The 18881-nt window shown below is 39.2% G+C and overlaps 1 protein-coding gene across 1 annotated transcript in view; it reads right to left on the bottom strand.

Moving 5' to 3' along the window:
* Window positions 1–18881, bottom strand: part of daam1a (dishevelled associated activator of morphogenesis 1a) — a 142258-nt gene that overhangs the window by 81171 nt on the left and 42206 nt on the right. The window contains exon 3 of the mRNA XM_063049683.1: window positions 13442–13531. Coding sequence (XP_062905753.1) covers window positions 13442–13531 — 90 coding nt within the window. The remainder of the gene's footprint in view (window positions 1–13441; window positions 13532–18881) is intronic.

The following is an 18881-nucleotide window of genomic DNA, read 5'->3' as shown; positions in this document are numbered from 1 at the left end:
GAGTTTAACAGATGGCTCCTTTCTTTTTTGTCAGTTTTAACCTGCAAAGGTTTAAGTCCAGGAACCAACAATTTAAAATAGAAAGGTTAATTTTTTGAAGGACCTACAAACTTGTGTTTAGCGAATTCATTTCTTGTGACTACATTAGTAACCCAACTCTCATTTCTGTTAAAACAATTAGTGGACCAGCTAGATTCTTGATTTATTTCATCACTAATTTTATCTTTTATTATTTTATATTTTATTTTATTTATTTTTTCCTTTTTTTCAAAATAGGGTTCATTCGGGTTTCTTGCTTTGTGCCTGTCTATAAACAAACTAATCTCAAAGTTGTATCTCTGTCTCAAATCTCAATATAATTTATACATCCTTTGATAATAAATGTTCTTTGAAACTTTGAACTCAGCAGTTTTCAAATTTTTATAACAATGTGCGGCGACACAGTAGTGAAGCGGTTAGTGCAATCGCTTTACAGTGCCTATGATCACCAACTGATCATCGGCTGAAAGGACTTTGTATGTTCTCCCAGTCACCACGTGGGTTTCCTCTCACATCTTCAAGGATGTATGGTTAGGGTGAGTTCTGGGCACGCCACATTGGCATTGGAAACGTGGAGACACCTGCAGGCTGCTACAGCACAATCCTCAGACTGTGTTGGTTGCTGACACAAAACGATGTATTTCACTGTACGTCTTGATGTTTCAATGTATAGTACATGTGACAAATAAAACTAGTTTTAAATCTTAATCTTTATGATTAGCAACAACCGTTCACTAGCCATAGAGCTCCACCATCTCTCTGAAAATCAGATTTAATCGTAGTTATCCACTTCAAAATTTTAAGAGTTATCAGACATTTCTCTACATCATATAAGAGTTGGCGCCATTTTAATTGTTAAAAAGATTGTTAATGAGCTGGAAATGAAACAATCAACTTTAGTAATTTCAGAATCAGAATCAGGTTTATTATCACTGGCCTGTGACATGAAATTTGTTAACTTAGCAGCAGCAGTTCAATGCAATACATTGAAGAGGAAAACAATAAAATAAAAATAATAAGTAAATCAATTACAGTATACGTATATGGAATAAATTTTAAAAACGTGAAAAAACAGAAATACTGTATATTAACAAAGTGAGGTAGTGTCCAAGGGTTCAATGTCCATTTAGGAATCGGATGGCAGAGGGAAAGAAGCTGTTCCTGAATCGCTGAGTGTGTGCCTTCAGGCTTCTGGACCTCCTACCTGATGGTAACAGTGAGAAAAGTGCATGCCCTGGGTGCTGGAGGTCCTTAAATTGCCCTTCTGAGACACCGCTCCCTGAAGATGTTCTGGGTACTTTGTAGGCTGGTACCCAAGATGGAGCTGACTAGATTTACAACCTTCTGCCGCTTCTCCCCATAATTGAGTATTTGTGCAGCAAAAAACAAGCACAGGTTTCACATGTTAGCTATATTTGAGCCTGATTATGTTACTTAGTAAGAAAATGTTTTTTCAAAGCCTTGTATAAAGATGTGTCTTAGGCTGTATTTTTATTCATATTCCTCTAGCTTATGGTTTTTAGTAACCTTACTACTCAACATTGTCAATAAGTTTTCATGTTGTACGCAGCATTAATTAAAATCAATTTACAACCTTTATTTAAAGTAAATCCACCAAGCCTACCTTCAGAAAAATGGAATCCCATTTTGGCTTAAGCCAGTTATTTAAAAGAAATTTATCGTTTGGACTATATTTGAGCCTGATCATGTCACTTAGGAAGAAAACATTTATGTTTGCCTTATGAGTTTTTAAAAATTATGTAAGGGAAAGAAAGAGATTAATTTCAAGAAAGGCAAGCTAGGCTCAGCTATCTGTTTTTTTCAAGAAAGGTTGGCTAAAGATTCATTCTCTACTCAAAATAGCATTGAAAATTATTTTTGGATTATTATATCTACAACTTATGATTACTCTACCATACAGTGAGCTGTAGATATAATAATTTTTATGCAGCGGTTCCCCAAGACATGAAAATTATTTCAAGGGTTCCTCCAGGGCAAAAAAGGTTGAGAAAGGCTGCTCTCAAGAATAAGGGTATGTGAAGGTCATCAAACAGAAGACAGTAAAGGATTCCAGTTTAAGTTCTTTTCAGCCGTAGACCAATTTGTAATACATTTCAAACTTAAAAGATAACAACCAGAAATCTCATGGCAACAATAATGAGCAAATGCTTCACATTTTAACATGACTACCTTCTGACCTTTATACTAAAGAGTTACTAATTTTTTTAAAAGAAAGAATAAAAAGCTTTTCTACACTAGCTTCCCTAGGGAGGTCTGATATGGGTTTGGCTCATGTGAGGTGAAAATCTTTGTAACGTGAAGTGTTACGGTCTGGAGACATGGACAGTGGTGACGTAGATGGGGCAGGAAACTGAATATGACACAAGGAGTGCAGAGAAGTCAGCGGCAGCCCCACCCACCAGCAAATCCTTACTTTGGTGAAAAGCTTACATGGCAAATGGAATAGGGAGTGCTTGCACATCAATCTATGTGGGAAATGGAACAAAAAAACATCAAAAATTGTGGCAAGCTAGATTTGTTGACAATAAATTGATCTTCTGTTGAGATTTGTTCATAATATTACATGAAATTGAGACAAGAATAGAGCACAGAACAGTAGAAGCTCTTCAGCCTACAATGTTGTGCCAACCCCTTAACCTATTCCAAGATCAATCTTACCCTTCCCTTCCATTTTTCTTTCATCTATGTGCTTATCTAATTATCTCTCAAGCATCATTAATGGATCTGCCTCTATGACCAACCTTGGCAGTGCATTCCATGCGCCGATTACTATGTAAGAAACCCGCTTCTGATATCTCCCCCTATACTTTCCTCCCAACACGTTAGTTATGAATTGAATTGACTTTATTTCTTACATCCTTCACATACATGAGTAAAAATCTTTACATTACGTCTCTGTCTAAATGAGCAATGTGCAATCATAGTAATTTATAATAAATAAAACAGTCTATGTAACACAGAATACACTCAAACCAACGTGAGTTAATTAGTCTGATGGCCTGGTGGAAGAAGCTGTCCCAGAGCCTGTTGGTCCTGGCTTTTATGCTGTGGTACCGTTTCCTGGATGGTAGCAGTTGGAATAGATTATGGTTGGGGTGACTCGGGTCCCCAATGATCCTACGGGCCCTTTTTACACACTTGTCTTTGTAGATTTCACAACTACAGATGCGCTGGGCTATCCGCACCACTTTCTGCAGAGTCCTGTGATTAAGGGAGGTACAGTTCCCATACCAGGCAGTGATGCAGCCAGTCAGGATGCTCTCAACTGTGCCCCTGTAGAAAGTTCTTAGGATTTGGGGGCCCATACCAAACTTCCTCAACCATCTGAGGCTTGAATTAGCAATTTCAACCCTGGCTGACCATTCCATCAATGTCTCTTATTATCTTTAACACTTCTACTAAGCCCTAGCTCGCTTAATCTATCCTCATAAAACATGGTTTTCAATTCAGGCATCATCCTGGTAAATCTCCTCTGCAGGTTCTCTAAAGTTTCCACAACCTTCCTATAAATGTGGCATCTAGAACTAAACAAAATATTCTAAGTGTGAATTGCAATATTCCAAGTATATGTTTTATTAGGAAGAAAATTCAACTGAAAGAACTTTGGGTTGGAGTTCGTATAAAACAAAGCTTAGGTTTAGTACAAGAGACATTTACTTTGGAGACGTGCTATTTATTAATAAAAGAGCAGCAGAGGGGAATGTAGTTAATTATTTTAAGAACTCAATGATTTATTAATAAAATTTGGAACAGGTTTTTTACACTGGGTGAACTCATCATTAAATCAATTCATTCCCTGAGCTATAATAATTAGTGGTTCCTATTAACTTCAAGACTGATGCAGTGACCTGAAAGAAACACTTAATAATTTATTTTGAATTGGGTGGGAATCGAGAAGGCAGAAGTTTTGTACTGTTAAAATTTAAACTAGAAGTCTAATTGCAAATAAAAGTAAAAAAGAAAACTTTGCCTTCACTTTAAATGGATTAACAGCAATTTCTATTTAAGCAGAAGGCCAGGAAAGAGCACAGAATAAAAATAGATTTTGTATATTAGAGATATAAATTTAATTTATCAAGGGAGGAGATAAGATTTGATTTTGCTGTATAGTTAAATATTGAATAGGGCTGACGTAGGCCTGAGGTGGGAGAATGACCCATAGCACAGGAAACAAAGATCAAGACAGAGTGGCAAGATAACTTTACTCATGTAAAAACCTGTAAGAAGCCAGATGACGGGCATACTTTATAAGCACAACAAATCCTGCAGCTGGGGCATTGCCTTCATTGGCAAAACTCTGATAACCTGGCAGATTTGGGATTCTGATGGTTCCAGGCTGGGAGACTTTTCTGAACCTTTGTATATTATTATAATTAACTTTCCAATGCACTTTCAATTCATTGTTTCAGAGGTAAAACAATAATGAAGTACATTTTCCAGTGAACACAATGATTTGAAATAGTTCACAGGGACCAAAGCCCAGACTGTCAAAAGGAAGACTGGGGAAAATCATCTGGGTGAGTCAAATACCAAACCACTGAGATTTCCAAATCGTCAAATAACAGATTCTAGAAGCTGTGTGTACACTGATACTGGGGTTCATGCAGAGAGTTTCAATTGTAATGTCAACATAAAAAGCATTGCTCAATGTTAATGTATTTTGACCCTGGCGGGTTACTGTCAAGGTTCCCTGTGTGTAATGCACTGAACATAATGTGAGAGGGCATTCTGGGTAGATGAATTACAAGCAAAATAAACAGCTGCACATTTGTTCTTCTCCTCTCCTCTCCCTGTGTTATTCACGGCCACCCGGCCTTCCAGAATCGCAAACATAATAAATGGCAATGAGGTGACAAGTCCTCACTATTCATTGTTTTGTTCCCTTCAGCAAGAAAAGTCGGTTTGCAACACTGCCAACGTAATGCAGTATCACGTGGGCAAGCAGAAAGAAAACAGCCGCAGGAAGCCTGGTGAGTGAAGAATCCGAGGGGAGAAGCAGGAACAGGATGGTTAAATAAAACAAATGAGAGAGGGGAAAGGGAGGGGGGAGGCAACATCAGGGACCTCCCACCACCCAGATCATGCTCTTTTCTCTGCTGCCATCAGGGAGGTACAGGAGCTTCAGGACCCACACCATCAGGTTCAGGAACAGTTATTATCCCTTACCCATCAGGCTGTGGAACCAAAGAGGATACCTTCACTTGCCCCATTGTGGAAGCGCTCCCACAACCTATGGACTCACTTTCAAGGACTCCTCATCTCATGTTCTCAATATTCATTCCTTATCTATTTATAATTATTATTTTTCTTTCTTGTATTGAATAGTTTATTGTCTTTTGCACGATGGTTGAACACCAAAGCTGGTGCGGTCATCCATTGATTCTATTCTGGTTGTCATTCTTTAATGGATTTATTGAGTATGCCTGCAAGAAAATAATTCTCAGGATTGTATATAGTTACATATATGTACTTCGATAATAAATCTGCTTTGAATTTTTGATCTGCTGAACACTGACTTTGGGCAATTGCTGAATGACACGTATTATGATAGACGTACGTGGTCTGCACAGTGCGGCAATTCAGAAACATTTGCTTACGTAAGACATACTATTATTACACAAAGCAAATGGGATTAATACATCTATGGAGGTGGCAACTAAAGAAGCACAGCTATTAAGTGTATCTTCTCAAGTTCATAAAGATTATACTGACTTTAAGAATAGGACACTTATTGGCAATCAATGTTACCATTGTCCAAAACTGGGCATTCAGCAAAAGAATGCCAGTATAAGGATTTAGACCGCCGAAACTGTGGCAAAATGGGACACATAAAAGTAAAAGACACTGTCAAGCTAAAACAACGTAATGAAGAATAATGACTTTTGGAAAAACAAAACGAAAAGTGAACAAGATGGAGCATAATGAGGATGGACTGAGTGACTCTCATTGTGGTTGAAGTAGCTTTGCATGTTTTATCTGTTCTAGGACATAGTAGGACACAGATATGGCTATTGGGTGATTCCATCCCCCCCCCCCCCCCGGTTGAATATAGTCACAGTGAGTATGCAGGTGGACAGAGGTCCTGCTGTTTCGCTGGTGTCAAGAGACAGTTTACAAGGAAAATTGCAACATCTCACACCAGAATGGGCAAGGTTGACTTTAAAGACTTGCACTGGTGAAGTTGTTCCAGTGAGGGACGTAGTACATCTTACAGTGAGACTAACAAATGGTACATAGTTAAAGGTAGTTATCCAGTGCTTTTGGGCTGTTTGTGCTTGGATCAGCTCGAGCTCAACTAGCACAAAGTGCACTTGATTGGTGGAAGCACTGGTCTACAAGAGCTACTGAAGAAACACACACAAGTATTCAGAGGTGAACTGGGCAGCATGAAAGGAACCACTGCTAAGCTGTCTGGTAAGCCTGACACAACACCCAAATGTCGGAAGGAAAGACCTGTTACACATGTTCCCAAACCAAAGGTAGAGGCTGAATTGGAAAGACTGGTCCAGAGTAAGGTATTAGAACCTTACTGTGTGTAACTAAATGGGCAACTTCTGTGGCCCCTGTCCTAAGGGATGGGTCTTCATGGCTTGTGGAGATTTGAAGGCAACCATTAACCCAGCCTGAACAGAAGCCTGAAGACACACACTCAGTGATTCAGGAACAGCTTCTTCCCCTAAATGGACATTGACCCCATGAACACCATTTCACTTTTTAAAAAAAATATTATTTCTGTTTTGCACTACTTTTTATTTAACTATATATATATATATACTTGCTGTAATTGCTTTACTTACTATTTTTTCTTTATTGTCATGTATTCCATTGTACTACTGCCGCAAGTTAACAAATTTCACGACATATGCCGATGATATTAAACCTGATTCTGAAAATGTTGTTGTTGGTTAGAATTTGATTACACCATTGAAAGTTAATAGTATATGGGAAGGGGAATAACCCTTTAAAATAAGGAGGGGAGGGTTATGTTATGTATTCACTTATACTTTGACCCTTACAGCTTGCTGTCAAGCTCCCCTATGTGTTATGTACTGAACATAATGTGAGGGCATTCTGGGATTATGACTTGTAAGCAAAATGAACACCTGCACATTGTTCCTCACCTCTCCATCTCTCATGTGTGTAATTCATGGCCACCCGACTTCCCAGTACTACAAATATCAGACTCAAAATTAGATTTTCGGGCAAGAATAAGTAGCCTAGAATCCTGTGCACAATTGTAACATAAAATAACCTTCCAACGTTGTGCAGAGCTTTTCTGCCAGTAGTCTCTAAAGCCTCAGTAAAGTTTATAAATTACTGAGGACTCTGAGCAAGTCAAGAGGATTTTTATGTTAAGATTAAATTGATCTTTAGAAATTACTGGAGCTTTCTTGACTGGATCTGACAACCTTACATTACAAAAATCCAAAGCTCTGAAACAATTTTAGACAAACAAGTCTGAGATGCAAATCAACCACAATTAACCAACTCTGTGGTACAGTTCAAACAATTAGATCAGAGCTGATTTGCACCTCATTTTGCTCAATTGAAAAGCCCCTTGGCTTCAGAATTTGTTGCTTAGAATTTCCTTTAGAAATAATGGCAATTATTCCCCCACCCCTGTTCCCAATTTTCCCAAGCTCCTAGCAACATAAATCTCAAACAAGCTTCCCAGAGAAAAAATAATTGTACTCACATTTTTGCAGTCAAATTTTTGCCATGCCTATATTTTATTTTCACCTTTATAAAAGATTGTTTCCACTGTATTAATTAACCTAATTAAAAATGGGACTGTTTATAACATTATCAAGAACAAATCAAAATACCTTCAGCCCACACATGAAAGTTTGAAGGGAGGTCAATTTTGACTGAAATGAATACGAAAGAAATCTCTTAAAAGACACTTGTCTTTTCAAGCTTAGGTAGGTAACTACTTAAGATGAAGAAATATTATCATTTTCATCATACTCTGGACACAGAGATCAGGTTGAAGAGGAAATGGTATCCTTTTTTACTTCTTTTTTGTGATACTGCACAGAACTTAAGAATGTATTATGCAAAAATCACAGGTATGCAAGATGAAATCCAAATTTCTCTCCTAAATATACTGCTTGGTACAATACATGTTATCTATAATGTCACATTTTGGTTAATTCAGAAGGAGCTTGGTTTCAGAATTTGTTGGTTTCAGAATTTGAGGAGGGCATATGATCCTCTGAGGCAGCTCTGCCATTCAATATTATTGATCTGGACTTGACATCAATTCCTTTCTACACTCTACAACCCCCAGCCTTCCTAAAGTTCAAATTTCATCTTCCTCCATCTTGAATATATTCAAAGGCATCCTCCATAACTCATGGAGACAAAATTCCAAAGATTCATGATGACCTCAGAATAACTTCATCCTCATTTACTTCTTAAACTGACACCCCAGCAATTACAGCCCAAGTTCTACTGTCATCATACTAGCATCCACTCTCACAACTACTTTTTCCATTCCTCTTGAGATGTTCTAACTTTCAATAAGATCATCTCTGATTCTTCCAGAGTTAAATGGAAAATACCCAGCCTGCTCAATCTTTCCTCATAGGACAATCACTTTCACAGTATTCTGCTGGCAATTTAAAATCAAATAATCATTGAGAGGTTGGAAGTTTTTAATACAATGCACAAACTTCTACTTCCCTGTCAGCAATTGTACTCAATACAATAGAGAGGAACAAAGGCAAAGGAAAATCACAAGTTACAGAAAATTTATAGATTTTGAATTACCTGTATTTATTTTAACATATCTAAATGTTCATTTTAAAATGTCTAAATACCTTGAAAAAAAGTTAATATCATACCATAGTTATTACACCAGTAGTCTAGTGACCCAACATTTCCATTCACCCCACTCTTTCCTTTTGCCTCTGCAGAAAATTTTCCCATAAACCCTAATTGAAAAGGGTGCTTCCATTTCCAGTTCCCTTGCAGTTTCAAATCCCAAATCATTACTATTCATCCCTGAGAGAATGTTGTTCCTTATATGCCTCCTGCATAAAAGTAAATCTGTATTCCAAAGTCCATGAACAAATGAGAACAGTTAAATGATTGGAACCAGTCAATATCTCCTCCCCAAACACGAGGAAATCTGCAGATGCTGCAAATTCAAGCAATACACACAAAATGCTGGTGGAACGCAGCAGGCCAGGCAGCATCTATAGGAAGAAGTACAGTCGACGTTTCGGGCCAAGATCCTTCATCAGGACTAACTGAAAGAAGAGATAGTAAGAGATTAGAAAGTGAGAGGGGGAGGGGGAGATCCGAAATGATAGAAGAATGGGGGGGTGGGGGTGGATGAAGCTAAGAGCTGGAAAGTTGATTGGCAAAAAGGATACAAGGCTGAAGAAGGGAGAGGACCATGGGACAGAGGCCTGGGGAGAAAGAAAGGGGGAGGTGAGCACGAGAGGAAAATGGAGAGGAGGAAAGGAGTTACTGTGAGGACAGAGAGAGAGAGAAAAAAAAAGGAAAAAATAATAAATAAATAAGGGATGGGGTAAGAAGGGGAGGAGGAGCATTAATGGAAGTCAGAGAAGTCAATGTTCATGCCATCAGGTTGGAGGCTACCCAGATGGAATATAAGGTGTTGTTCCTCCAACCTGAGTGTGGTTTCATCTTATGTCTATCCATGGCCTCCTCTACTGTCAAGATGAAGCAGCACTCAGGTTGGAGGAACAACACCTTATATTCTGTCTGGGTAGCCTCCAACCTGATGGCATGAACACTGACTTCTCTAACTTCCGCTAATGCCCCACCTCCCCCTCGTACCCCATCTGTTATTTATTTATATACACACATTCTTTATCTCTCTCTCTCTCCTTTTTCTCCCTCTGTCCCTCTGACTATACCCCTTGCCTATCCTTGGGTTCCCCCCCTCCCCCTTTTCCTTCTCCCTGGGCCTCCTGTCCCATGATCCTCTCCCTTCTCCAGCCTTGTATCCCTTTTGCCAATCAACTTTCCAGCTCTTAGCTTCATCCCTCTCCCTCCTGTCCTCTCCTATCATTTCGGATCTCCCCCTCCCCCTCTCAAATCTCTTACTATCCTCTTCCTTCAGTTAGTCCTGACAAAGGATCTTGGCCCGAAACATCGACTGTACTTCTTCCTATAGATGCTGCCTGGCCTGCTGCGTTTCACCAGCATTTTGTGTGAATATCTCCTTCATTTCTATCAAATTTCTCCAGAATCTTCTTTGCTCCAAGGAAGCAAGCAATGCCAGCTTCTGCTGTCTAACCTTGTAGCTGAAATTTCGTCTACACGTACTCTCACAAATGTACGTCTAAGCAGTACTTCACTTGTGGTCCAACAGTATTTTAGCATGATCTTGATGATTTGCTGCTATGTATTTATGAAGTCCCATAACACATTCACATTACTAACCGCAAACAACAGGAATTCTGCAGATGCTGGAAATTCAAGCAACACACATAAAAGTCAGTCCCTGATGAAGGGTCTCGGCCTGAAACATCGACTGCACCTCTTCCTAGAGATGCTGCCTGGCCTGCTGCGTTCACCAGCAACTTTTATGTGTGTTGCACATTACTAACCTATGCTCAACATACCCTACCACTTTGAAAAATTATGAAATCATACCCACTTTAAGTACTCAGCTCATCTCAACCATCTCCATTGTAGGGATCACCCAAGTCTGGTGTTCCCTAACATTCCAAGTTCAAAAGTTGGCATTTCTTCTCAGATCTGAATTACAAGTCCATACTTAAAGATATCAGGCTGGTACATTCCTTAAAGCCATCCTCATATTCAAATATCACTTTTCACTTTCCTCAATCTACAAGGGCCACCCAGTTTAAAAAAACAGTAATAATAGTTGCTAATCATCAGCACATGCAATAAATCCAAAATACTATGTTCTATGTATGCATGAAAGCAAATGTTTATTTTTAGATAAACTCATAAAAGTAAGACCATAGTACTGTAACGTGCTAGCAATAAGTTTAGTTGATTAACTTATTTAGAGATACAGGTCCTTCCTGCTTGCCATCCACCTATTTAACCCTGCCCTACCCAAATTACAATGATCAATGAACCTCCAAACCAGTATGTCATTCCTGTGATCTTCACCTGTTCACCAATAAATCAAAAGCAATACACAAAGAGAGCACGTTGTGTCTATTCTGTAATCATGGTGTATATTGTTCCTTAAAGTCCTTAAGAAAGCTTCATCTACAAAGAGAAAAGCCTCTGCATAAAATGTCATTAGCAGATCATGGTAAGTTATGAGACCACTTTTCCTCATTTATGCAAAGAAATCTTCAAGACACTGAAAATGTACAACTGTTTGCACTTGGCTACTTTAAACATAATTTATCAAATTACATGAACTTCTTTCTTCCATTATAATGATAATGTAACCTTCAATGATTTTATCACCAGGAATTTTTAACTGAATTAATTGTTTAACTGTATAATTGTTGTTTAATTCCTTCCACCACTAGCCATTTATTATACTGCTTCTGCTGTCACCATCCTTTCTCCCACTCCCTACAGTTGCAAGGTTGTCAGCATTCATGACACCATGTGCAGGGTCTTTCACTGCTTGAATATTGCACAATTCAACAGCATTTTGAGTGCTTTCTTGTGAAATTTCATGGTACCATTTGAAGCTGTGAATGAGAGAAATTAGTGAAATATAGGACAGAAGGTAAAGTCTAAATAAGGGAAAATACAGAGAGGCAATGGTGCATTATAGAAACATAGAAACATAGAAAATAGGTGCAGGAGTAGGCCATTCGGCCCTTCGACCCTTCGAGCCTGCACCGCCATTTATTATGATCATGGCTGATCATCCAACTCAGAACCCCGCCCCAGCCTTCCCTCCATACCCCCTGACCCCCTGACCCCCGTAGCCACAAGGGCCATATCTAACTCCCTCTTAAACATAGCCAATGAACTGGCCTCGACAGTTTGCTGTGGCAGAGAATTCCACAGATTCACCACTCTCTGTGTGAAGAAGTTTTTCCTAATCTCAGTCCTAAAAGGCTTCCCCTTTATCCTCAAACTGTGACCCCTCGTTCTGGACTTCCCCAACATCGGGAACAATCTTCCTGCATCTAGCCTGTCCAATCCCTTTAGGATCTTATACGTTTCAATCAGATCCCCCCTCAATCTTCTAAATTCCAACGAGTACAAGCCCAGTTCATCCAGTCTTTCTTGAAAGTCCTGCCATCCCAGGAATCAATCTGGTGAACCTTCTTTGTACTCCCTCTATGGCCAAGATGTCTTTCCTCAGATTAGGGGACCAAAACTGCACACAATACTCCAGGTGTGGTCTCACCAAGGCCTTGTACAACTGCAGTAGTACCTCCCTGCTCCTGTACTCGAATCCTCTCGCTATAAATGCCAGCATACCATTCACCTTTTTCACCGCCTGCTGTACCTGCATGCCCACTTTCAATGACTGGTGTATAATGACACCCAGGTCTCGTTGCACCTCCCCTTTTCCTAATCGGCCACCATTCAGATAATAATCTGTTTTCCTATTTTTGCCACCAAAGTGGATAACTTCACATTTATCCACATTAAATTGCATCTGCCATGAGTTTGCCCACTCACCCAACCTATCCAAGTCACCCTGCATCCTCTTAGCATCCTCCTCACTGCTAACATTGCCACCCAGCTTCGTGTCATCCGCAAACTTGGAGATGCTGCATTTAATTCCCTCATCCAAGTCATTAATATATATTGTAAACAACTGGGGTCCCAGCACTGAGCCTTGCGGTACCCCACTAGTCACCGCCTGCCATTCTGAAAAGGTCCCGTTTATTCCCACTCTTTGCTTCCTGTCTGCTAACCAATTCTCCACCCACACCAATACCTTACTCCCAATACCGTGTGCTTTAAGTTTGCACACTAATCTCCTGTGTGGGACCTTGTCAAAAGCCTTTTGAAAATCCAAATATACCACATCCACTGGTTCTCCCCTATCCACTCTACTAGTTACATCCTCAAAAAATTCTATGAGATTCATCAGACATGATTTTCCTTTCACAAATCCATGCTGACTTTGTCCGATCATTTCACCGCTTTCCAAATGTGCTGTTATCACATCCTTGATAACTGACTCCAGCAGTTTCCCCACCACCGATGTTAGGCTAACCGGTCTATAATTCCCCGGTTTCTCTCTCCCTCCTTTTTTAAAAAGTGGGGTTACATTAGCCACCCTCCAATCCTCAGGAACTAGTCCAGAATCTAACGAGAATATTATAAGTTTATTCTACTCATACATATCGTAAGCAAGAGATGTTTGGCTTCAAATTCATACATTTATTTCTTCTGCACTTAAAAATAACTTCGAAGCATGAACTTGAATACTTTTTCTTACCTTTTTCTTACTGCAGTAGATTTGCCATTTCTTCTCTGCAGGAAGTGCAAACATGGCTTCCCTGTGTTTATCAGTGAGGTCCAGTTCATCCTAGGAAGAGGAAGTACAAGGTTATGACCTCGGAAAATAACCATGTTCTAATGTTACCATTCGTTACTATTCCCAACAAATAAGTGATATTAAAAGTTAATAAATTTTCAAATGTTGGTATCTGTTGTAGTGAATTAACACAATCCTATCATGTGTCTTCATTAGAAATTGCCAAAGTGACAAAAACCTCTGTCTCCTCTGTTCACTTGAAGTTGTCTCAAATCAATAATTAAAAATCATTAAACAACTGGATCCAAAACTGGTATCATATAAATAATAGCCATAATAATTACAGTAGTGGGAGCAAATAATAACACTCAAAATTCAAAAATAGTATCATAAGATCTAATTTTCCACAAGGTTTTGTGACTGCCATAATCTAAATATTGAAGCAACTTTGGAGGCAATGCATAATAAATCATGTAAATATCATACATGTGGGGAAAATTAAAATTAATAATTTATTTCCAAGGTCATCAGGCACTTCAACTCTCTGCAAGTTAATATGGTCCCTTACGGATAGCAATGCTTTTAAATTAGGCTATCAGATGACAAATAAAAATAGATTTAGTACTATTAGCTAGAGAAATTTCTTTATTGTAACATTTTCCTTTGATACCAAGAATCCATTTTCAGCTGTCCAGAGCCAAAGGTTTACACTTTACAGCAACTAATCATCTCTGGGTCAAAATTATAGAACACACAATTACACAACACTGTGCACACCATTGTTGTCACATTACCCAAGTCAAGGCAACTACTGCCTTTGAAATGCAACTGAGACATAATAATAGCACGTTATTAATACTGATGTAGCAAAGTACAAAGTATACCTATACCATATACAACCTTGAGATTTAACTTCTTAAAGGCAGACAAAACACAGAAGCACCACAGAACCCATTAAAAAGAACCCATACAACAAAAACCATTAAACACCCAACGTGCAACAAAACAAATAGAGCAAACAATAAAGAAGTAAACAGATAAGAGAGCAAGTTAAATAAATAAAAAAAAGTACCTATTGATCTAAAATCCTCTCTAATGACAGAAATTAATCCAAATGTTAACTTGGTAGTCTAATAATTAGTCTCATTAGTAATATACTTCTTCAGCTGTCCATCAATCTCAATGTTGACTGCCACTACATCGGCCGGTGGCGTAGTGGCATCAGCGCGAACTTCGGAGCGAAGGCTCCCAAATTCAAATCCAGCCGGCTCCCCAGGCACGCTTTCCATCCGTGCTGGGTTGAGTGTCGAGCTAGCAACTCGACCGCATAAAAAAGAAATTGCCTGCTACAGAAACATCAACAGCAAAAAGTTGATGGCCTATGCTCTCTCGCAAGTTTAAAAGGCAATTTCCTTTTTTTTCCCATTAGTAATATAATTGAGTAGGCAGAAGGGTGGTTAATATGCTACACATTGTGAAATGTGGGCTATAATAACAATTGTACCTGGCATCATCATAAAAAATATGTACAAATCAATTTAGATACAATGATTTTCCGCTATCACTTGCAATTGAGCTGTATCAGTGTTATTCCTGCTTAATTATGCAAGGAGACTGAAAGTCTTATGCTGATAAGAGTAAAATATAACTATAGGTCCTCTTCAGCCTACACATACCTGACTTACGTACAGCCCGTATAAACAAGAAAGCCCACGGGAGACGGGCAGTAATGCACTGGCTGCTGCAGGGCCACAATTGAGAACTCAGTTCATAGCCACAACATGCTGCAAACTGTTGACAGGAACAGAACCTTGCTTAACCTGGGGACAGCATGTATCCTAGAAATATAGTCTGAGTCCTATAGCAGAAAAACAGGCCCAACAACCCACAGAGTTCACACCACCTTCAAACACAGATTTACACTCATCAGATTTTATTCATCCCCTCTCTATAGATTAGATTAGATTCAACTTTATTGTCATTGTGCCGAGTACAGGTACAAAGCCAATGAAATGCAGTTAGCATCTGACCAGAAAAGCAAAGAATAGTGTTATTTACAAAATAACTGCGAATAAAAAAAGTGCTACAGCACAAAAACATAAAAGCAATATAAAAGTGCTATAGTACTAAATTATCTCCAGGCATTCAGTTATGCCTGGAGATAATTTAGAGTCGACAACTAATCTATCATCTGACCCATTCTGGAGATGCCAGAGGAAATCAGAGCACCAGATCTTTGATAGGAAATGACATCAGCAGAGGACATTTCTGGTCAACACCACAAGTCACTGGAAGAATGTACAAACTCCATAGAAACAGCCTCAGAGAGGAGGACTGAATCCAGGTCACTGGCATGGCGAAGTAGCGGTTCTTCTAGTGAGGCCACTGCATTAAATCATCAGAAGAGATGTTGAACAGAGGTTCCCATCTGTCACCTTTTATTAATTCCTGTGGACTTTGATCCATTGTAGTTTTCAAAAGAGAAGTCAGGAGTTCTTCCCATCACCAATCCAAAGCTCAGCTGATCATTTACCTTAGCAGGGTGTTCTATGTTAATCAGACTTACTGACATTGCAACGTTTGCATTCTTTTCTGTTCTGGATGTGAGAATCTCCACAAATGTTGGTGTTTATAGTTTCCCTGAGAATTTCTCTGGTTTTCAGGGATCTTTGAGGAAATCTCAGAGTCAACCAGATTGGTGTGGGATTAGAGTTACATGTGATCATTTTGTCTACCACAACCCCCACTGTGGTAGTGTAACAGTTTAGCACATCTCTTTACAGCACCAGTGATAACCAATTGGGGTTCAATTCCCACTGCTGTCCGTAAGGAGTTTGCACGATCTCCGCACAACCTCCTGGGTTTCCTTTGGGTGCCCTGTTTCCCTCCCACATTCCAAAGACAAATAATCAGGAATAGGTTAGTGAGTTGTTGGCATACTATGTTGGCTCCAGAAGCATGGCAACACTTGCAGGCCGCCCCAAGCACAACCGCATTGGTTGTTGATGCAAAACTTCATTTCACTGTATATTATGATGTGCAAGTGACAAATAAAGCTAATATTTTCTTTTCTCTTTCAATCTTCAATCTCAGAAATCTGATTAAAATGAAGATTTCTTCACAATTTTTTCTTAAGAGGCATCCAGATATGCTCCATCTATGCAATAACAGGGCAGCAATTTTCAACAATTACAGCTCAACTAACTCCTATTGTCTGTGACTTATTTCCTACTTCTGAATAATTATTACTTTTATTTTCATCTATATATTTAAGCAGCCTTTCTCAGTGACAAGATAATTAAAGACAAGGAAGGGAATTTAACTTAATTTATTTGTCCATCTCATTATATCTGAATGTTGTTTTGCTAGTTGCACTCCCCTGCCTAGCAATCCATTCGATGTGCTGATCATGCTGCACAAGAAATAGTCTCCTGACACTAGTTTCTAGTTTACCATTTGTAAGCAATGACTAGTTTTGAGCAATTAACTGAATTTTGTTTTTTTTCTAGAACCAATTACTATTTTATCCCTTTCTTAAGCAATTAGTCAGGAATGAGGATAACTGACTTCCATTCCCATTTCCATGAGTCCATGAGTTGAAGAGGCTGATGTGGTGAACGTAGGAGAGTGTAGACTCTGCCACACAGGATGCTTGAAAGGGGGGACTACTGGAACGATTACAGAATAAGGTGGGGTGTTCCTTCTTCATTTATAATGCACTTGTGTGCTGTCTATTAGTAGATTCAAAGCTCTTAATGTCATTCTTAGTACTCCTTTCCCATTCTGAAAATTCAAGGGCCAGGAATTCTCAAGAGTTGAATAGAATGTTACACTTTATCAAGGAGGTTATAAACTTATCATTAACTTCTTTCCACCGTCCATCTGGTAATCTTTTACCTTGCCAAGGTTTGGATAAACGTCTGCTGTTTTCAAAGTCTAGTATTGGAAATGTAGCCTGCCCATCCGGGTTTCAATGCTCCAAATATTGGTTTTCGAAAAGCAAAAAAGGTTGGCTTGCTTATCCTACCAGCAGATGATGAGGATTTAGTGGAACCAACGTTGGTGTTACAGCTCCTGTACTTAGTCCACAGCTCTGAAGAACACCAGCGAGCATGATCACTCTGAACTTACTGCAGTATAGCATTCACCAGAAAACCATGAGCCTTGGACCAGACTCAAGCTTTTGATCTGCAAACATTCTTTTATTACTAGCCAAAGGTGATGCTGGGGCACTGTATTTGAATAGTAAATTTCATCGTCTATTTCAGCTCTGCTGAGAGATTGCTCCTGAGATGAGAAAAGCAATCCACCTTTACCGGAATCCTGTCATGAACATGTACTGTATTGTTTGAGACCACTGTTTTGCATTTGTTGACACAAAGTCCATTCCCTCATATACTTCAGAAAAAAGGTAACCAAAAGGATAGGGCAGTTGATATTGTCTGTTTGGACTTTAGCAAGGCCTTCAACAGGGTCCTGCATGTTAGGTCCCATGGAATCCAGGGAGAGTAAAATAGACAGATTCAAAATTGACTTGGAGGCAGGAAGCAGAGGGTGGTGGGTGAAGGCTGTTTCTTGGAGTAGAGGCTGGTGACTAGTACTTTGCCACAGGATGGATTTGGGATCCTTTTGTTCATTATTTATGCACAAGGCTTGATCAGCATGTTTGCAAATGACATGAAATTAGGGTTTGTCCTCAACAGTGAAAGCTATCCCATATTACAAGGGGATCTTGATTAGAAGTGGATCAAGGTGTGGCAAATGGATTTCAATACAAGTATGAGGTGATGCATTCTGGAAAGATAAACCATTGCAAAATTCGTATTATAAATGGTACACCATTATGGAGTACCAGGAGCACCTGGAGTAAATAGAGATTCTGCAGAAGCTGGAAATCCAGAGTAACACACAAAATGTTGGAGGAACTCAGCAGATCACGCAGCATCTATGGGAAGGAACTAAGAGTCAGCATTTCAGGCCGAGATGCTGAACCTAGGAGTCTAATTGCAATGGAGTACAAGTGCAGAGTTCATTGAAAGTGGTGTCACAGGTAGACAGGGTGGCGAGAAAAGCATTTGTCATGCTAGCTTTGTCAGTCAGGGCAATGAGTATTGGAATTGGGACATTATGTTACAGTTTGTAAGTCATTGCTGAGGCTGCACTTGGAGCACCGCGTACTGTTTCTGCCACCCTGCTGTAGGAATGGTGTGGTTAAACTGCAAAGAGTGCTGAAAAGATTTGAGGATATTGCCAGGACTAGTTGGCCTGAGTTATAGGGAGATATTGGCAAGGCTAGGTCATCATTTTTGGAACACAAGAGAAGTTCAGCACAGATGGGTCTTATAACTATGACACTATGTGTTTAAAATTATGAGATATAGATTAGATGATAATAATCTTT

This window comes from Mobula hypostoma, chromosome 1, assembly GCF_963921235.1.
Source record: "Mobula hypostoma chromosome 1, sMobHyp1.1, whole genome shotgun sequence".
Classification (NCBI taxonomy): domain Eukaryota; kingdom Metazoa; phylum Chordata; class Chondrichthyes; order Myliobatiformes; family Myliobatidae; genus Mobula; species Mobula hypostoma.
This window is presented reverse-complemented; position numbering and strand designations above follow the sequence as displayed.